This window comes from Lates calcarifer, linkage group LG1 (genome assembly GCF_001640805.2).
Source record: "Lates calcarifer isolate ASB-BC8 linkage group LG1, TLL_Latcal_v3, whole genome shotgun sequence".
Classification (NCBI taxonomy): Eukaryota; Metazoa; Chordata; class Actinopteri; family Centropomidae; genus Lates; species Lates calcarifer.
Window position 1 is genome coordinate 19,077,284 of NC_066833.1, and position 17,624 is coordinate 19,094,907.

Here is a 17,624-nt window from a genome sequence, read left to right on the forward strand (position 1 = left end):
GATGAGAGTCACTGAGCCTGTGATAGCCCCTTGGAGACCACCTGTCAACACGCATGCTGACAAACAGGTGCTGATGATTTTCCATGAAATCCAACTGTTAGTGAACCTGTCAGAGCTATTTATAGATATTTTTTTTGTTTGTTTTTTTAAGAGTTGTTTCTGCATACAGATGATACCTGATTGTCTGGTGCATATTCAAACGTTTTGACTGAAGTGTTAATATTGTCCACAATCAAGCTTTTTATTGAATTTGGATTCTAAATAATTAATCGACATTAATAATAAAACTCTTCATCACCTTACTTTTCTTAGAGAGAGAGAAAAAACGACACTATTATTTAACAACTGGAGAATATAAACATATGGGGAATTTTTTAACTGGGGGGGCAAGCTACAGCTTTACTTTCCCTGAGTTTTCACATTTTGTGGAGTGGATGACTTGCGCCCTCGGTGAAAAAGCCACTTCCTAAATACCAGCAAGTTGTGTGCGCTCTTGGAAAGTTGCAGGCTGCTGACTTGAGGGAGTCATCTCTGTCTGGTGCCGGACTCCTCTCAGGAATGCGGCGGGAAGAGTGAGAAGTAGGACGAAGCTCAGTTTTCTTATGTTGCCATATCTCGTTTAAAGTCATTGTTCCGGGTGGTTTTTGTATGGAGAGTATGTTAACTAGGCCGCTTGTCCAAGAAGTCACATACTTACCGCCAGCGACCCTTAAGGATTATTAAAGAGTTTCAGAGAGCTTCACTGCGACTCCATCTGCATCATGGTCAGTAATCGATTTAATCTCCGCTTCAGTAGTGAAAAAGAAGTAGTTTTGAAATGTAAAGAAAATATTTGTTTAAAAAAAAGGGAAAAAAAAGAATGATTACTTCTTGTGGACATTGTTACGCTCACTGTTAATGTAAATGTACTGTAAAGTAATAGGCGATTAAACGAGAACCTGCAACGTCAGCTTGTGTTGTGTGACTGCAGGGCATGTTTTTGTATCTTTTTTCTTGTGTCACCTTTCACAGGGCTGCAACAAGGTGCTGTGGGGGGTGGTAGGGGCGGCTGTCGTCATCACGTTAATAACAATCCCAGCAGTTTATTTCAGCAGTAAGTTGCAGCTCAAGCCTGTCTATTCACTGCTTCCTCTGTGTGTGTGCTGCCCATCGGCGTTCAGTGTGAAAACATTCAAAAACAGCTATAAATCATGTTTTACAAACTATTTTTGCGCTTGAATAATCCATTTTAAACAGATTTTGTTTGTTTGTTTCTTATAAGATGCCAATATTATTGCCGTCTAAATGTACATGTTTTTCTTTAGTTGACCGAATGACTTAACTCTTGAAGTGACAAACTTGTGAAAGAACAGGAAATGGTGATATGCTTTATCAACCGCTCCTATGTGGCTCTTAAGTGTAATACCATGCTGCTGGATGTTACAGTTCAAATAGCGCCACCGCGTGACGGAGGGTTTTCCAATTCAGATTTCACAGCAAAAAAATAAATCAAATAAAAATAAAAAAATAAAAATCACCAGCTTGTTTCTGACATTATTATGAGCAAACAATCTTTGTTGCAAAATTAATGAAGCATGTGCACAATTTCAGAAGCTGACAACAAAAGGCCATACACCTTTGAAGATTACTTCAATGACACCATAAGGTGGAAAGCCTACAATTTGTATTGGATATCAGGTATCACTGCCAGTCAAATCACCTATACAAGTAGTTCTTTTGGGCAACATACTATATGAATGTTCATGCTGTGTACAAATCCCTCACAATCATTTTTTTGTCCTTCCTATCTGCAGATAAGGAGTATCTGCATAAAACATCAGATGGGAATGTCTTTCTCCACAATGCTGAAACGAATGAGAAGTCACTATATTTGAGCAATTCAACCTTTGTAATATATATATATATATATATATTTAAGTATATATATTGTATATTTACAGTACCAGTCAAAAGTTTTAGAATACCTCAATTTTGCCAATTGTTACTGACAGTTACATAGTGTAATATCTCAGAACCGCAAAATTAAAGCATAGAACAAACAAGGAATCAAGGGATCTTAAATCCTGAATTTTCAGCAGCCAAACATACTTATGGCGTTCTCTCTACAATTAAAATCAAACATTTCTTGGAAAGTTTGTACCAAGACTGTTGCAGAAGTTCCCCATGTGTTGCACTTGTAGGTTGCTTTGCTCTCACCTTCTGCCTTCTGTTTAGTTTTGGATGAACTAAACAGAAGACTGTGCTGATCTATTATCTATTATCATTTGAAACCACAGTCTTATTCTGTTCCTCTAATGTTTTGGGTCATCATCTTGTTGTAAGATGAACCCCTGACCAACCAGTCTGTCCACCAGTGTTTGTCACGTGCTCTTTTCTCACTATGCTGATAACAATATACAGTCCTACTTCCTGTAGTTCCAACACTGCCTTTGTACATACAGAGTAATCATCAAAACTTGGGACACTTGTAGGAATTGTTTGCATTAACTTTAGGCTTCATTTGCTTCATTTGCTAAAGGAAAATTGTAAATTAGCCATAAGAAATTAACTCTCTTAATCCCTGAAAAGGTCCTGATATCTAAGAAATTTACATGATTTAGTTTTTGGTGACTTAAACTGAACTTGAACAGCTTAAATTTGGGGGGCATTCTAAAACTTTTGACCAGTAGTATGTACATGTATATGTGTATTAAAATAAACACAAGTAGTTTTTAGTTAATAGTTTATACTAATACTTCTGTGACCATTCTCACTGTAGGCCCAAGTGGATGCCAACCATTACTTGCTGTCTGGTGATTATAAATATATTGCTTTTGAAAGCAATTTCACAAAGGTGAGAAATCCCTTGTGAATGGCCTCCATATAGCTTTGTATTTCTGTTTTGACTATGGTTAAACTCTTCAATTGGTTTGAGCTTAACAAACCTGATCACTAAAGTCTGAAAACAACATTTGTGCCAACAGAAATGGAGACATTCATTCACAGCCTCATACTCCATCTATGACAGGGAGAAGTCGTAAGTAGCCGTGTTTTATTGTGGTAGTATCACTCTAAAATAGCAGGATTTCAGAAACTCAAACAAATGATTTTGGAACTGTATGTTTTTACCATGATGATCTGTCAACTTTTTCAGATTAAACATTAAATTAACAGACACAAAAATATCAAGGTAGGTATTATGACCTTCAATGATTTTCATTTTTCATTGCAGAACATTTGTTACACCTGTGAATCTTCCAACTGTCGTGCAGTACTTTGCCTGGGCCCCAACAGGACACAAATATGTAAGTTTACAGCATGTAACCACGTACTCTACTCAAAGTAAGCAAAAGAATATTGCAGCTACTCCAAGAACGGGTTTGGAAATATTCCTCCTATATAGGTTAAAAAGTCTGGATTTGGATTATATGAATGGTTAAAATCATCCAAAACTGTGACTACACTGTGTTTTTGCAGGCTTACGTGTCAGACTTCAACATTTATGTGAAAAATGATGTCACTGCTGAAGCTGTACAAGTGACTCACAATGGGAAAAAGAATGAGATCCTTAATGGCATCCCTGACTGGGTATATGAGGGTAAGTAATGTTCACTATTTCAGAGATGTGTATCTGTGTGTACGGAGATAGTAGTTACAGGGGGGCTTTTAAAAAAATCATTTTTTCCAACAATTTCAGAGGAAGTGTTTGCATCAAACGGGGCACTGTGGTGGTCGTCAACTGGAAAATACTTGGCGTATCTAGAGTTAAATGATACAGAAGTTCACAAAGTGGAGTTCTCTTGGTATGGATCTGACCAATATCCTCAAACAATGGCTGTTCCATACCCAAAGGTGGGTATTTCATGTACCTCTCTCAAACATAGGATGTAATTAGTAACATGCAAGATACCAATGAACAGGTCAGATGGTATAGTTTACACTGAAAGTCAATGTTTATTTATATAGCACAAATTCTGTAGGCACCTGTATGTCCACATCGTCTTCTCTATAATTTATCTTCCTCACACTCTCATGATATGTGATTATTCATCATGGATGTTATATGATTGTGTTTGGTGCAGGCTGGATCGACCATCACCAAGGTGAAGCTGTTTGTGGTTGACGCCACAAATCCAACCCGCCGCACACAGGTGGCTCCTCCTGCATCTGTTGCTTCTGGGTCTGTAGATTCCTCAGTTTATAGCATTTCTTAAATCTAGGCAAATACAATATCTTCATGGTCTGCCCTATGTGAAAACCTTGTCACTTTCTGTTGCCTTTTACTCAGTGATCACATTTTGTGCTCAGTGACCTGGGTTACAGACGAACGCATTGCTGTGCAGTGGCTCACAAGGAAACAGAATTACGTGATCGTACAGATCTATGACTTTAATGGAGGCAGGTGGAGAGAAAGTCAGGTATCTATCACTTCTCTGGTTCCCTGTCTAGTCAGGGAATCATACTTTGTCTCCTATGCATGATCTCAAAGATCATGACCAATGAATTAACTTGATTTCCATGGATGTAAATGCTAATTAACTGCATAATATAATAATGTCTCTACTTTGTATAGAAATTTGAGCAAACGAGCAAGACAGGTTGGGTCGGCCATGTAAGTTTCCAAAAAGTTACCACCAGTGATGAAATTAATTGATCCTCAGCATTTGATTTGTTGTATGACTACAATATATTTCCTTTTTTTCCCTAGTACATGCCCTTACCTCTTTTCTTTGCTGAAGACAACCTCAGTTTCTACAAAGTGTTGAGTGACACTCAGGGTTACAAACATATTCATTATGTGAAAGACGTAAGTATTTTCAATTACAGTTCTGCAAAAAATACTGTCCAGTTGCTTTTATCATGTCTTTAGTCTTGAGTGTTATATTCACTAAGGGTGTTTTGTTAAGGGCAAAGCAACACCTATTACCTCTGGAAAGTGGGAAGTCATCTACATATGCAAATTAACAAAAGATGCCATGTGAGTGATGATACCGTACATTTCTGCGACATCTACATAAACTTTAAAGAATATTAGAGAGTTAATTCATGTAAATCTGACTTATGTAACACTATTTTCCACAGATATTTTGTGAGTAATCAGTACCAAGGAATACCTGTAAAGAGAAATCTTTACAAGTAAGCAAATCTTTTTATCTGTGTGATTACTAAACCTATTTGCTTTATCACTTCTTTTTATTATTATTTTCATTTTATTTTTGCAGCATTTTGCATTCTTCATATTCGTTTCCCCTTTGTGGCAGTTAATGTCAGTATGTGTGTATATTCATGGTCCCCACAAAGACTACCAAACGCATTAGCCGAATCTAATTGGGATCAATAAACAAGAGCAAAGACACAAAATATTACAGCATTAGCGTGAACTGACATGAACTTACGTGAGTTACCACTTGTTTGTTTGTCAGGGTTATGATTGGAAGCAGCCCTTCTGCCCCTCAGTGCCTCACCTGCGACCTGTACAAGGACAGGTGTCAGTACAACTCAGGTTACTTCAGCTTTGACGCCTCTTACTACCGAATGGACTGCTACGGTCAGTTACCCCCCACCCCTCCTCTTAACTCAGTGAATTAATCTGTGGTGCGGAGCATCTGTGAACCATAATCTGAGCTAAAACAGTCACTGGTGAAGTCATACAGAAGACTTGATGTGTAATCAACTATTTGCGCATTTCTATTTTTGTTTTCGCCAGGACCTGGATTTCCCCTCTACGCACTCATGGACAACAGGGGCTCAGGTGCACGTACGTATACTAAAAAAAAAAAATGATGTTCTGTTTCTCATGACTAATGCAAGTTTTTTGGTTACTGTTCATATTCCAACACCTTAAAATGTCTAAAAGCATAATAAATCTTTGAAAATCCGCAAACCACTCTAGATGTTAAAGGTTGAAATGTTCTTATATTTAAGGTTTCGTGCACACCTATGATTTATAGTATTACTTTAGTAGTTATTCTTCTTTCTTTTTTTCAGAGCTCTCCATCCTTGAAGATAACAAGGAACTGGAAAATATTCTGTCAGAGTTCCAAATGCCAAAGATGCAGTATGGCACACTAAAGGTTGCAGGATTTGGTGAGACAATACATGTTTGAAGGTCTCTTCCAGAAATGTTTAAACATATATAAAAGATGTTCTGCTTTGGAAAATAAATTCTGCTTTGGTAACATAAATTTTGCTCTGAGGGTAGTAGGTGTGAGGTCATTATCACCTTCAAACTTAGCTTTTGTGACCTGAATAATGACATTTAGAAATTAACCTATTTTCTATGTAAAAATGGGCAAATTTGTAGATTTTCTTTTTATATAAGGTATGAATGAAACAACATATGAATCAAGATTTACATGTATTTATTCTAGAGTTATACAAAAATGTTTAGATGTAAGTAGTTTCTTGAGATTTGCGACTGTTTTGGTTATACACTCCAAAATCCAGTATATCTGGGCGGAAGTGCTTGCCTTGCTCCTCTGAGTATGCTCCCATGCTCTCCTTGAATTAATCAAGATGGGGTCAAGAATATGGACTTTCAGGAACATCCTGCGGCCCATTTTGCTGTAGTTCTTCATCAGAGCTTCAAGCAGTTCCACATAATTTTCAGCCTTGTGACAAAGCTGTCCCAAGCTTCTTTTTCCTTCCCACTAAGCCTCATTACTCAGGTCCTAAAAGCAAAATTTGAAGTGAAAAAAATGGTATTTTCCATTTACTTTAAGCATAAGCAATTAGGAGATAACACTTTATCCCCAGGAACAAGAAAAAATAACAATTTTGTTACATAGTGTAATTTGTGTCTTGTATTGTTTTTCTGCACAAAAAAATAAAATAAATAAACTAGCTAAAATTTCTTAAACGTATCTTTCCCACTTCACTGAGAAGTCCACTCTTGGAGCCTTCAGGTTTTTACATCACAAGGTCGATCTCCAAACCATTTTATGTCACAAAATGATCTGTCCTATCTTTTACTTTTCTTGCCAACAGATCTTTGGTATCAAATGATGCTACCACCAAATTTTAAGAAATCCAAAAAATATCCTCTTCTCATAGATGTGTAAGTGAACAACCCTCCTCTGCGCTGCATCATAATATAATTTGTGTAATCTGTTTTAGTAATGTGACGATAGATGCTCTTTGCCGTCCTGCACAGGTATGCTGGCCCCTGCAGTCAGAGGGTGGACTATCGTTTCAAGCTGAACTGGGGCACGTATCTCTCCAGCACACATGGGATCATCATTGCCAGTTTTGATGGAAGGGGAAGCGGTTACCAAGGTGATGAAATAATGCACGCCATCTACAAGCGCCTTGGGACATTTGAGGTGGAAGATCAGATAATAGCTGTGAGGTAATGTGTGTCTGAGCATGCAGTCACATCTGTGACATCACATGCACGGCACTATTCATAGCAAATGTGATTATTGTAAAGGTAAATGTCTGATTTAGTTGATCTCCAAATATCTTTCTACTGCTTTTACTGGATAATAAATTATTTCTGTGTTATAGGAAATTCATTGACATGGGTTTTATCGACAAAGACAGAATAGCAATATGGGGCTGGGTAAGTTGTACTACATCATGTTGCTCTTTGTAGTTCTCACATACTTATCTGCGTATTTGATATTTTTTGTATTCACTAAATTTCATCAACTCTGATCTTCAGTCATATGGTGGTTACGTAACCTCAATGGCCTTAGGTGCAGGAACTGGGCTCTTCAAGTGTGGGATAGCAGTTGCTCCAGTTGCCAAGTGGGAATATTATGGTGGGTGTACACAAACAAGTCAAACAACCATTTGCACTTCACATTCACACCTACAGGCAATCTAGAGCCACCAGTTAATTTACAAAATGAATCTAACCTGCACATCTTTGGACTGTGGGAGGAAGCCAGAAAACCCACACACACACACAGGAAGAACACACAAACTCAGGTAAACCAGGGTTCAAACCAGGGACCTTCTTGCTGTGAGACGACAATGCTAACCGCTGCACCACTGTGCTACCCCCTTTCTGGATTCAATCTCTAGTTAAATTCTCTGAGAACTTTTTTTTTTCATTCTGGTTTTTGTGTGTGTGATACATTTTATATTTGTATAGTGGGCACTGTACAGTTGTGGTATTGGTTTTTCCTTTGCAGATGCAGTATACACTGAACGCTACATGGGCAAGCCCACAGAGAATTCAGACGCATACCAAGTAAATATCATACAAGCTCTATTACAATAATCTGCAGCAAACTTCTGACTTGAGATGAGCATTATTAACTGTAGAATATCACTTTTATTTAACAGAACTCCACAGTGACGGCCAGAGCAAAGAACTTCCAAAATGTAGACTACCTATTGGTTCACGGTACAGCAGATGGTAAGTTCAGTCGTTTCAGTCACATATTCTTTTTTTTCCACTTTTTGATGAGACCATAGCATGTGGTATCCCTGTTTCACATCGGTGTACCAGGTAACACAGCAAAGCCTTGAACAAATAGACTCTACTTGCCCTTGATGGAAACTTGAGATTTGATGTTTAGTCACGTAGTGAAAGCACTGTCTTTCCTGTAGACAATGTCCATTTCCAGCAGGCAGCACAGATCTCCAAAGCGTTAGTGGATGAGCAAGTGGACTTCGAGACAATGGTAAATATTGGCTCAGGGAAGTGGGACTAATATTGGCCTTGATGGTGTTTATTTAATGAAGGTTTCAAATGGGAAAAACATGTATCCATCTGCACAGTCTATAATGTCTTTTTATTAAAATCTATTTTAAAAGTGTATAATTAAATCATGTTACATGACATTTAAGAATTTTAGTCTTTGCACTAATATGATTTTGGTGTTAATTTCAGTGGTACACTGACAAGGACCACACTCTCGGTGGATCAGCCTATCGTCATACATACACCCTGATGAGTCACTTCCTGCAGAAATGCCTCCTTAATCCCAAATAGATGTGAAGAATGTGACAGCATATATAGTGAAGATTACCACAGTCTTTTTGTTTTCTAATAAGTATTTAATCTTTCTGATATTCTGAAATGTCCAGTTGAACGTTGTGTTGATGTTCTTATGTGCAATGGATATTCGATTGCTTGTACAAATGAGCATTTGTATTTTATGTGAAATTTCTGGAATTTGTTTTTCAAAATATCTGATGTTTACAACATACTAAAAGCCACTGCATGCATTTATAGTCAAAGCCATTTTGTGAATATATGATAACGTACAATAGCTAAATTGCACTGCACTGACTTGTTGTGGAGTGGTATCATTTGTGTAGCAATTGGTCTCTAATGAAGGTAAAATAAACTTTTTTTTTTTAATGTAACAGTTTCATTATTTTTCTTTCATGTATAGTGCTTTTTCCCACAATGTCTTACTGTAAAAATATATATTGCTCTTAAAAAGAATTAAGTTCTTTGTATATTTTGTCTCTCTTGATGAAATCAAATTTTTCCTGAGATGGTCTTAAGAGGTAATGCTATAAAACCTATAAACCCACAAGAAATTTTAACATGAAAAGTATGAAGAATATTAGACAAAAGTAGGGATGTTGTATTGTATTTATGTTTCTAACTCTACATGATTTGTCTATAAGAGAAAAATAAATAAATAACAGAGACGGCTTTTAGTTTGTGACAATTATAGGCAGTAATTTAAACACATACAGGAGCCAGTATTTATTTGTCAGGGTAGAGGTCATGTTTGACTGTGACACCTAAAGCAGCAGCTTTTGTCACTCAGATGTTTATACTTTTTTAAGGCAAATATATTCAGTGGACTGAGATGGAAGCTGACTAATGGGTTGAGAGTAACAGAGGATATGCTGAGGTTTCTGTGACGGGGGAGTCACCTGGGAGAACACCACTCAGCTCTACTATATAAGACCGAGCAGATCAAGAGGGGACCGTGAAACAGCTCCATAAGCCAAAAGAGAGAAGGGCACCAGTCAGCGCACTTCACAATTGCTCTCTGAGACGCTCGACAGAAAGGAGCACAGGTGAGAATATTTGTACCTTAGACCTTTCCACAATCCAGAATATCTTGTCAGGATAAACATTTGCTCTAATATGCTCTGATGGAGTAGTCTCACAATGTTTCTCTCGCTCTATGCTCATCTTTCAGAAGCTCAAACAATGAAAAGCACCTACTCTTTGGCAGGACTCCTGCTCCTCATCATCATCCAAAGCAGCTGGCAGGTGCCTGACCAGGACACAGATCGAAACTCCATGTAAGCTAAATTTTCTGCTTTTTCTCATTCACATTGCCTCACTGATAACACCATCCTGAACTGTGCACATCAGTGCAGAAAGTGCAACATAGTGTTCAGTTTTAGCGAAGATTTAGATCTTTGGAAGCAAGCAACCAGTTTATAACATCATTCATATGTCTCAGTGGTTCAAAGCATGTTCAGACTTTTTAAAAAGGGAATACAGGCAGAGACTTCTAGTAATGTCTGCTGTAATTCGTAATGAGAGAATCTGTAGGGAAAGTTAATGTTACTCATATTTCGGGGAATGTTTGATATATTTTAATGCCTTATATGAAGTGTTATTTTTATGACATTGTCATTGTTATTCTTTAATCTCTAGTTATAATGGGATTTCGCCTATTGCTAAGGAGGAACTGCAGCACTTGCAGGACAAAATTTAATTTCTTTAATTCAGAATTCAAGTATTGCTCAGTGTCACTGCATCTTTTGAATATTCAATTTCACAAGTGTCGCAAGGACCACAGCATCAAGTAGATCCAAATTTAGTGATACTGATTATTCAATGTACAAGCAGTGACTAGTACAGGAGAATAATGGAGCACTTGTGGGGAAGCCTTCAGCAGGTACAAACCTCCCAGGGGACTCCACAAGGAGAGGACAGAGAAGAAAAGGGGGCAAGTGGAAATGTGTCCTGCTCAGCTCATTTATCTGATAATTTGTCTTTTCCCAGGTTATTGACTGAAAACTCCTTGTTGACCGAACCAATCGAGCTCTCAAACATGAAGAGACATTCAGAGGGAACATTTTCCAACGACTACAGTAAATACCTGGAGACAAGAAGAGCACAAGACTTTGTCCAGTGGCTAAAGAACTCAAAAAGGAATGGGTGAGTTTGTCGATTCCTTAGTGAATAAATTCAATTGGAGCACATTAATATTGTAGATTGTTAAATGCCTCTAGTTTTGGATCTAAACCAATGACATGGTTTGTTTTTACAGGAGTCTATTTAGACGCCATGCAGACGGCACCTACACAAGTGACGTGAGCTCCTACCTGCAGGACCAGGCAGCCAAGGAGTTTGTGTCCTGGCTGAAGACTGGCCGAGGCAGAAGAGATTAGACTCAACCACAAAGCTCCACCAGCCCCCTAAATAATGCAGCAAATCCCAATGACTCTGTGCCATTATATGTTTCACAATCTGTACTAGCCTATTCTTCGGTCATGGTATTAAATTCCCCTCGTAAGAGGCTCTGCCAGCCTTCAGCAGCTGAAGGAAATGTTGTCAAAATGCAAACAGTTACAGTTATGTTTGAAGTGTGTCTCAATCATAAATGCTGTGAAACTTTCATCATGAATTCACGTCATGATTCTTTTTTTTTTTTTTTTTTTTGCATTTCTCATTTTAGCATTTTCATCTTCCCTCTCACCTAAACTTGTAAGGATAAGAAATTATCACATTATTGATGTGACAAGTGCAAGTTCGATAATTACTTCTGTAGATAGTCTCAATACCTTTTCTTATTATTCAGAAAAGTCATATTTAGTTTTCAATAAAGAAATGTGTACAATCTATGAGCTCCCTCTTTAAAAAATTAAATTCATTTTGAAAAATTGGTTTGACAAGGATCGCTTTTAGCAAGGAGCTACAACCATATCAGAGAATACACGAGGATGATGTTTTAGGCACAGTATTCATATGTTGATGTCAATCATTAATTGAATTTAAAAAAAAAAAAAACATGGTCATTTTAATCAATAGTAGTTTCTGTGAGGACATTTTTGTATGGTCAGTTGATAAATGAGAATATAAAAGCTGCTGGGCATCTTCATCAAACATTATTATAAATATCAGTGTTAATGTTTGGCCAAGAAATGAGATTTGACAATGGGTGACACTATTTTTTCTGTCAAGCTCTCTTAATCCTCCTGTTTATGGAGGCAGAACAAAAATCAATAAGCACACCACTCCAGGGAGAAATGTGCTTTGGCATCACTACCTGGTAACAAGATGATGTGTGTCACCTGTCAGCTGTTAACTGGAGAAGGATTTCCCAGTGATGCTCTGACAGCATGCCAAGGAGGATTATGCTAAATGAAAGGAAATTATGTCAATCAAGTCAGACTCATTGGGAACAATGACTGGGTCAATACTCTTGAGTTCCTCCTGGCATTAAGACAAAACAATAATTCGTATGAGCCAGCAGCTTGACATGCTTAGGGATGAGCCACATCTCTAAGCTGTCATCCGTAGCACATCAAACCATCTGTTGATTACGAAAGCCCTGCCCACTCCAGTCTAGGCCAAATCTCTGAGGGTTATAAATGGGCATTTCTACTCGCTGTCACTGATACTGGATGTTTCCTTCATGCCGTTCCCCACAAACATACTGTATCATTGCAGTTTATGATCACACATGTGCACCCACTCAGTCATCTGACAGCTGATCTGATGTGTGATGTGAGCCTAAATGATAAAGCTTAAATGTCTAGGATACTATAGAGGGATTTGTACATACTGATCAAGCAACAAACATCAACATCTTTGAGAAACTCTTTATACAAAACACAAACTTTAATGACTAGATATATTATTAATTCCTGTTGATTTGATAATATGAGATTATTTAACACTTAATGATCCTTAATCCACAGTTACTTCATACATCATCTATCTACAGTATATGCCATTTAAAAATGGAATAAAATAAATTTGGCTTGAATAAGATGGAGGGTTCAGCACTTTATCATTACTTCACTCAAGATCACCATTACTCAACTGGTTGACACAGGTAATGGTATTACTGGTATTACTTAGTGCACATTTACAAAAATAGTCCATCGGTACTGTTCTGAAGCTACTCAGTTGCAATGAATGAATGAAGTATCAAATATTAACAATCACTGAAAGATGAGAACTTACGTATAGTGATTTGTTGTTTCTTAATGGTGAAATCCATGATATATCCTGCATGAATTCATGTATTGCATTTGTGTTTTGTAAGTGTTGCCCATCTTCCCATTGTTTCTGTGCACACACACTTAGGATTGAGTGTGTGACAATAAGACAAACAAGAGCGCTCATAGAATTTTAATAAGCTAAAATAACAATGACAAAATAAACATAATAAAATTGTGCTTGTAAAGTTGTTTTTTGTTGGGTTTTTTTTACAATATAAGCAATACACTGACACGAGGAAGCATAATACTGTAAGTTACTTTTTGGCTACAAGGTATTCTGTAGCAAACACATTTATCTTATTGCACAGAATAAATATAGATAAATAATTTTTCATATAAATACATAATAAGCATTGATACTCTAGCAAAAAAAGTGCTTTTGTATTTGGTTCTGAACAGATGCACGCTGATAACATTAAAACCAGTTTTAACCAGTTTTCACAATCATTAGGTGGGATTCAAAATTGTCCCATAAACACACATCAGAAATGTGTATTTTACAGGATTTTTCATGTTACAAGATTTTGTAGACATGTATGTATGGCTTTTCATAAAGTTTTTTATGTGGTTATTGTCAATAATGACCTTATGCTTAGAAAATATTTACTAGATCTTTGTATTCAATTACGCATCATATTCAATATCTAAAGAGAACTTGAAGAAAAAAGAGTTACTGGTACTCAGTATATAAATTGATAAAGAATCTAAGTATATGTTGATATGATGCTATCTCAAAATACAAAGTATATACCAAAGTAAATACAAATTGATCCAAAAGCAAAAACTTGAAAGCAATTTCTTAGCAAGACCTTCCTTTTCCATTTTTGTAGTTTACATTCAGTGTAACAATGCAGTATCTAAGTTTAGAAAATACAATTTGACATTAACAAATCGGGAAAATCTGGTTGGTTTCACTGGTTCATGTACAGGCAGAATATTTGTGACACATCAGATAACACAGTTACTCACTTACAAAACAGTTACAACTTTACAAAACTTAACTTGAAGGATTGATAAAACCGTGGCACACAATGCAGATTTTTTTACGAACACACAGAAGGGACAGTGACAAAGACTCTCAACACTGTCCTTCGTCATCTTTACCGTACATGTCCCATCTTGCACCCTTATTTTGTGGGGAAATACTGTGAGTGTTGTGGTAAACTGTTAGCAACAAGAAAGAAAAGACAGATGAATAATCACAAGGTATACAGTATGTCAATACTATGCATTTATCTATGTGTAAAAATACTGCATTACAAGTTTTACAAGTTTTGCGTTAAAAAGTTTACCTTAATAAAAGCATGTAAGTATTACCAGTAAAATGTACCTATTATTATATATTGTCTATATTATATTGAATTATTGGATCATGTTTTAAATAAAAACTTAATCTACAAATTAACCAGTACAAAGACCCAAGTGTAAAAATGACACTACAGCAGCACACAGTTCAGCTCATAAACCTCCATAAAAGCACAACATCATCATTTCTACACTTTGTTTTTTGTAGGGATTAAACAAAAGAGATGAAATGTGTTCATTAGTGAGCTTAATAAGCGCTGGTGGGCAGATTTTGTTACCCTTGGACAGATCCAGGATAGCTGTCTCTGTATTTCTGTATTTCGAGTCCTCTAACTCGCTGCTGGCGACAGCCTACAGATGAGTGGTATCTATCATCTCAAATAAACATATTTCCCAAAATGTGAACTAACCCTTTAAAACTAAATGCATATAAACTTGAGTAGGCTGTGTTCATATCAAGACATATCAACAGAATATTGGACCCATTCAATGCATTGAATAAATATTAATGGAGGAGACATGAAACATATACAAAAAGACTATTTGACTTACATGTGATTTTTTTTTTTTTTAATGTAGCTGGAGTTTTATAAATATCCTCATACTGCTGCTTTGAAAGATTAATGTTAACTGAAACAGCTGCAGATAAATATGAAGCATTTGCCAGCAGAACAAGGAGCCAAAGATTTAATGAGCAAATGGCAGCCAGCTTTGTGGATAAATACTAGCACAATTTCCTTATTGAAATGTTGTCTTTGAAATTTGTAATAACCAAGTGTATTTTTGTTCATCTCTGTCAGCACTAACTGTAAACTATGAGTGAATTCTCGATATATTCAACAATGCAAAAAGTCTTACCATAATATTTTGTCTTGATTCTTTCTCATGTTTTAGCTGTGGGCATTCCAAGTATTTCCAAAAGAACCTTTTGACATTTCATCTGTGATGTTGATGACAGGTATTCCTCTGTGAAAAGAGAATAGATAGTCAGATAGTGATTTACAGATTTACAAATTAAAATATATGGATAAAATTCAGAAAGACCAGTTTACATTACCTTTTTGCAACTTCACACATGTAATTTAACTTACTTGTACCCTTCCAATGGCACTTGCACCACTCCCTCGTCTTCTGCCAGTATACTCTGTTCCTCCTCCTGAAGATTGAGTTTAAATGCATGTGAATCTTAATAAAATTATGTCTGCATGTTGTGTTGGGAAAAGTACATGGGTCATAACAACCGTACCTCTTCAGCATCCTCAAGCTTCTTCTTCTTGCTCTCTGGCATGAGGTCATCCAGCCAGCTCAGTTCTCTCTTTGTGAAGATACAGTCCATAAGCTTCCTGATAAACACCAGAGCCAACACCTGCAGAATTGACACAAGTATGTGTTAATGACGCTATGCTGAGGGGTAGGGAGAGTTAAACAGGCAGAGGCAGTAGCAGCAAATACACAATGCTGAAATGTTGAGTATGCAGAAAGAAAGATACCAGATCAGTTTAAATGATCACCCTTTAAGCATCTTAAAAAAAAGTTCAGGTCATTTTGATGAAGTCTTTACATTATTTTATTCTGACAACTCCCTGCTGACCCAGTAACATACCTGTATTCACACACTGAGCCCTGTTAACACTTCACTTAGGTGTCTAGTGAAAGGTGTGCTGATTGTATACAGGGCCTGCAGATGGTTTAATTGGACTGTTTACACACCATCATAGGAAAGACAATGGCAGCCTTGGAGGTCTTGATGACCCAGAGCAGAACCAAACAGCTGAGCTGGATGATGGTGAACAGGTGCACCTTCCTCAGGGGTACATGTCGTAGATAGATGAAGTCTGGCTGGTGCTTGGCTGGCATACCGAACAGTGTCAGGCGGTCAAAGAACTGGAAAGGACAAATGATTAACAACTCTTAAGTGATCTGTCTTTTACAAAAGACAAGACAAGGGTTCTTAAGAGTGGCAAACATCAGTTAACCATGGTTGAGTTGACTCTCTTCAAGTCAGCAGCAGCAGGCAGCTGTCTTCAGTAGAAAAGCTTGTATAAACCCAGGAACCACTACATCCCTATCACAAAACACCAAACAGTTACTAACTAGCTGGTGGAGAAATTCCAATATCTAGTAAGCTAAAAGATGAAAGTTACTTTGACAGGCTGAATCTCCTAATAAGCATTTTTTTGGTCTTAATTTAAATATCATTTACAAAACCAATAATAGAAAGTACTCCAAATTGAAGAAAATCTGAAGTAAACAGGGCAATTAAATATCAGTCAGGTGTTCTATAAATGCTGGGAACACACTAGTGGCCAATTAACACTTTTTATCTGGGCAGCCAGACAATATGGAGGCGATCCCCTATCATGGCTTGGTGAGAATTAACAGTCTATGCAGATTATCTGGTAGAAGGGTCTGCAAATTAACAACACTAACCAGCTCTCTATCTAATCTCAGCCACACAGATAAAAAATATTATAAATGTTATATACAACCCAAATTCAGGACAGGCCCTAAAATGTCACATCACATTTTAAACTCAGGAGTGCAGATGACTGTTTTAATGCCTGGCGTGGGCATTAAAACTGAGAAACAAACTATCCATCCATCCATTATCTATACCACTTATCCTAGAGTTGTGGGGGGCTGGAGCCAATCCCAGCAGACACTGGGAGAGAGGCGGGGTACACCCCGGACAGATCGCCAGTCTATCGCAGGGCCAACATATACAGACAAACAACCATTCACACTCATATTCACACCTACGGACAATCTAGAGTCACCAATTAACCTGACCTGCATGTCTTTGGACTGTGGGAGGAAGTTTCAGTGCCCGAAGAGAACCCACGCAGACACAGGGAGAACACGCAAACTCAACACAGACCGCACAGAAACAAAGTAAATTTACATAATCAAAAATTTACTGTCAACATCAGGCATTCATATGGAATGTCAAATGAGGTAAGTGTTGCATCCTTGTGTTACCATATGCAGTGACTGTACCTGAATGCCTCTGAGAGAAGATGCTCCCATGTAAAGGAATACGCCATACAACACAGGCATAGGAATGAACTGAAGAACAAAAAAGTGTCATGTCAGTAACATCATTGTGCATGTCAGTGACTGCTCTATTTTCGCCAATCTATAATATACTCAATAATATACTCAATAACACACCATGG

The 17,624-nt window shown here is 37.2% G+C and overlaps 3 protein-coding genes across 5 annotated transcripts in view; 2 read left to right on the top strand and 1 right to left on the bottom strand.

The window, feature by feature from the left end:
• The first annotated feature begins 126 nt into the window (after positions 1–126).
• fap (fibroblast activation protein, alpha) lies at positions 127–9,300 on the top strand. Its single transcript, XM_018702394.2, has 26 exons — positions 127–764; positions 1,012–1,093; positions 1,591–1,677; positions 1,794–1,888; positions 2,759–2,833; positions 2,964–3,016; positions 3,212–3,284; positions 3,457–3,577; positions 3,677–3,831; positions 4,062–4,159; positions 4,268–4,397; positions 4,553–4,591; positions 4,688–4,786; positions 4,887–4,957; positions 5,062–5,115; positions 5,403–5,527; positions 5,687–5,737; positions 5,968–6,066; positions 6,967–7,036; positions 7,133–7,327; positions 7,486–7,540; positions 7,643–7,742; positions 8,118–8,176; positions 8,272–8,344; positions 8,539–8,612; positions 8,822–9,300. The coding sequence occupies exons 1-26, from the start codon at positions 762–764 to the stop codon at positions 8,921–8,923; spliced, it is 2,238 nt and encodes a 745-aa protein (XP_018557910.1). The 5' UTR covers positions 127–761; the 3' UTR covers positions 8,924–9,300.
• Positions 9,301–9,820: 520 nt separating this feature from the next.
• On the top strand, positions 9,821–11,533 carry gcgb (glucagon b). Of its 2 annotated transcripts, none has more exons than XM_018702460.2 (4): positions 9,821–9,972; positions 10,098–10,203; positions 10,916–11,071; positions 11,184–11,533. In XM_018702460.2, the coding sequence occupies exons 2-4, from the start codon at positions 10,109–10,111 to the stop codon at positions 11,302–11,304; spliced, it is 372 nt and encodes a 123-aa protein (XP_018557976.1). In that variant the 5' UTR covers positions 9,821–9,972; positions 10,098–10,108; the 3' UTR covers positions 11,305–11,533. The 2 variants fall into 2 exon arrangements, with proteins under 2 accessions (XP_018557976.1, XP_018557977.1); XM_018702461.2 differs by having other exon boundaries at positions 9,886–9,972; positions 10,101–10,203.
• A 1,725-nt stretch (positions 11,534–13,258) lies between these two features.
• The window catches only part of slc4a10b (solute carrier family 4 member 10b), a 31,710-nt gene continuing 27,344 nt past the window's right edge, over positions 13,259–17,624 (bottom strand). For both annotated transcript variants that reach the window (XM_018702458.2, XM_051071629.1), the window contains 6 exons: positions 17,446–17,514; positions 16,159–16,332; positions 15,695–15,814; positions 15,540–15,604; positions 15,307–15,414; positions 13,259–14,307 (listed from right to left, as the gene is read on the bottom strand). In XM_018702458.2, coding sequence (XP_018557974.2) covers positions 15,339–15,414; positions 15,540–15,604; positions 15,695–15,814; positions 16,159–16,332; positions 17,446–17,514 — 504 coding nt within the window. In that variant the 3' untranslated portion in view covers positions 13,259–14,307; positions 15,307–15,338. The remainder of the gene's footprint in view (positions 14,308–15,306; positions 15,415–15,539; positions 15,605–15,694; positions 15,815–16,158; positions 16,333–17,445; positions 17,515–17,624) is intronic.

Bases quoted from the DNA above. Each gene is read 5' to 3' on its own strand.
- gcgb (XM_018702460.2), top strand. From the start codon at position 10,109: ATGAAAAGCACCTACTCTTTGGCAGGACTCCTGCTCCTCATCATCATC. The intron at 10,204-10,915 runs GTAAGCTAAATT...GTCTTTTCCCAG, and splicing joins GACACAGATCGAAACTCCAT to GTTATTGACTGAAAACTCCT. The intron at 11,072-11,183 runs GTGAGTTTGTCG...TTGTTTTTACAG, and splicing joins AAGAACTCAAAAAGGAATGG to GAGTCTATTTAGACGCCATG.
- fap (XM_018702394.2), top strand. The intron at 6,067-6,966 runs GTGAGACAATAC...TCTTGCCAACAG, and splicing joins ACTAAAGGTTGCAGGATTTG to ATCTTTGGTATCAAATGATG. The intron at 7,743-8,117 runs GTGGGTGTACAC...TTTCCTTTGCAG, and splicing joins TGCCAAGTGGGAATATTATG to ATGCAGTATACACTGAACGC.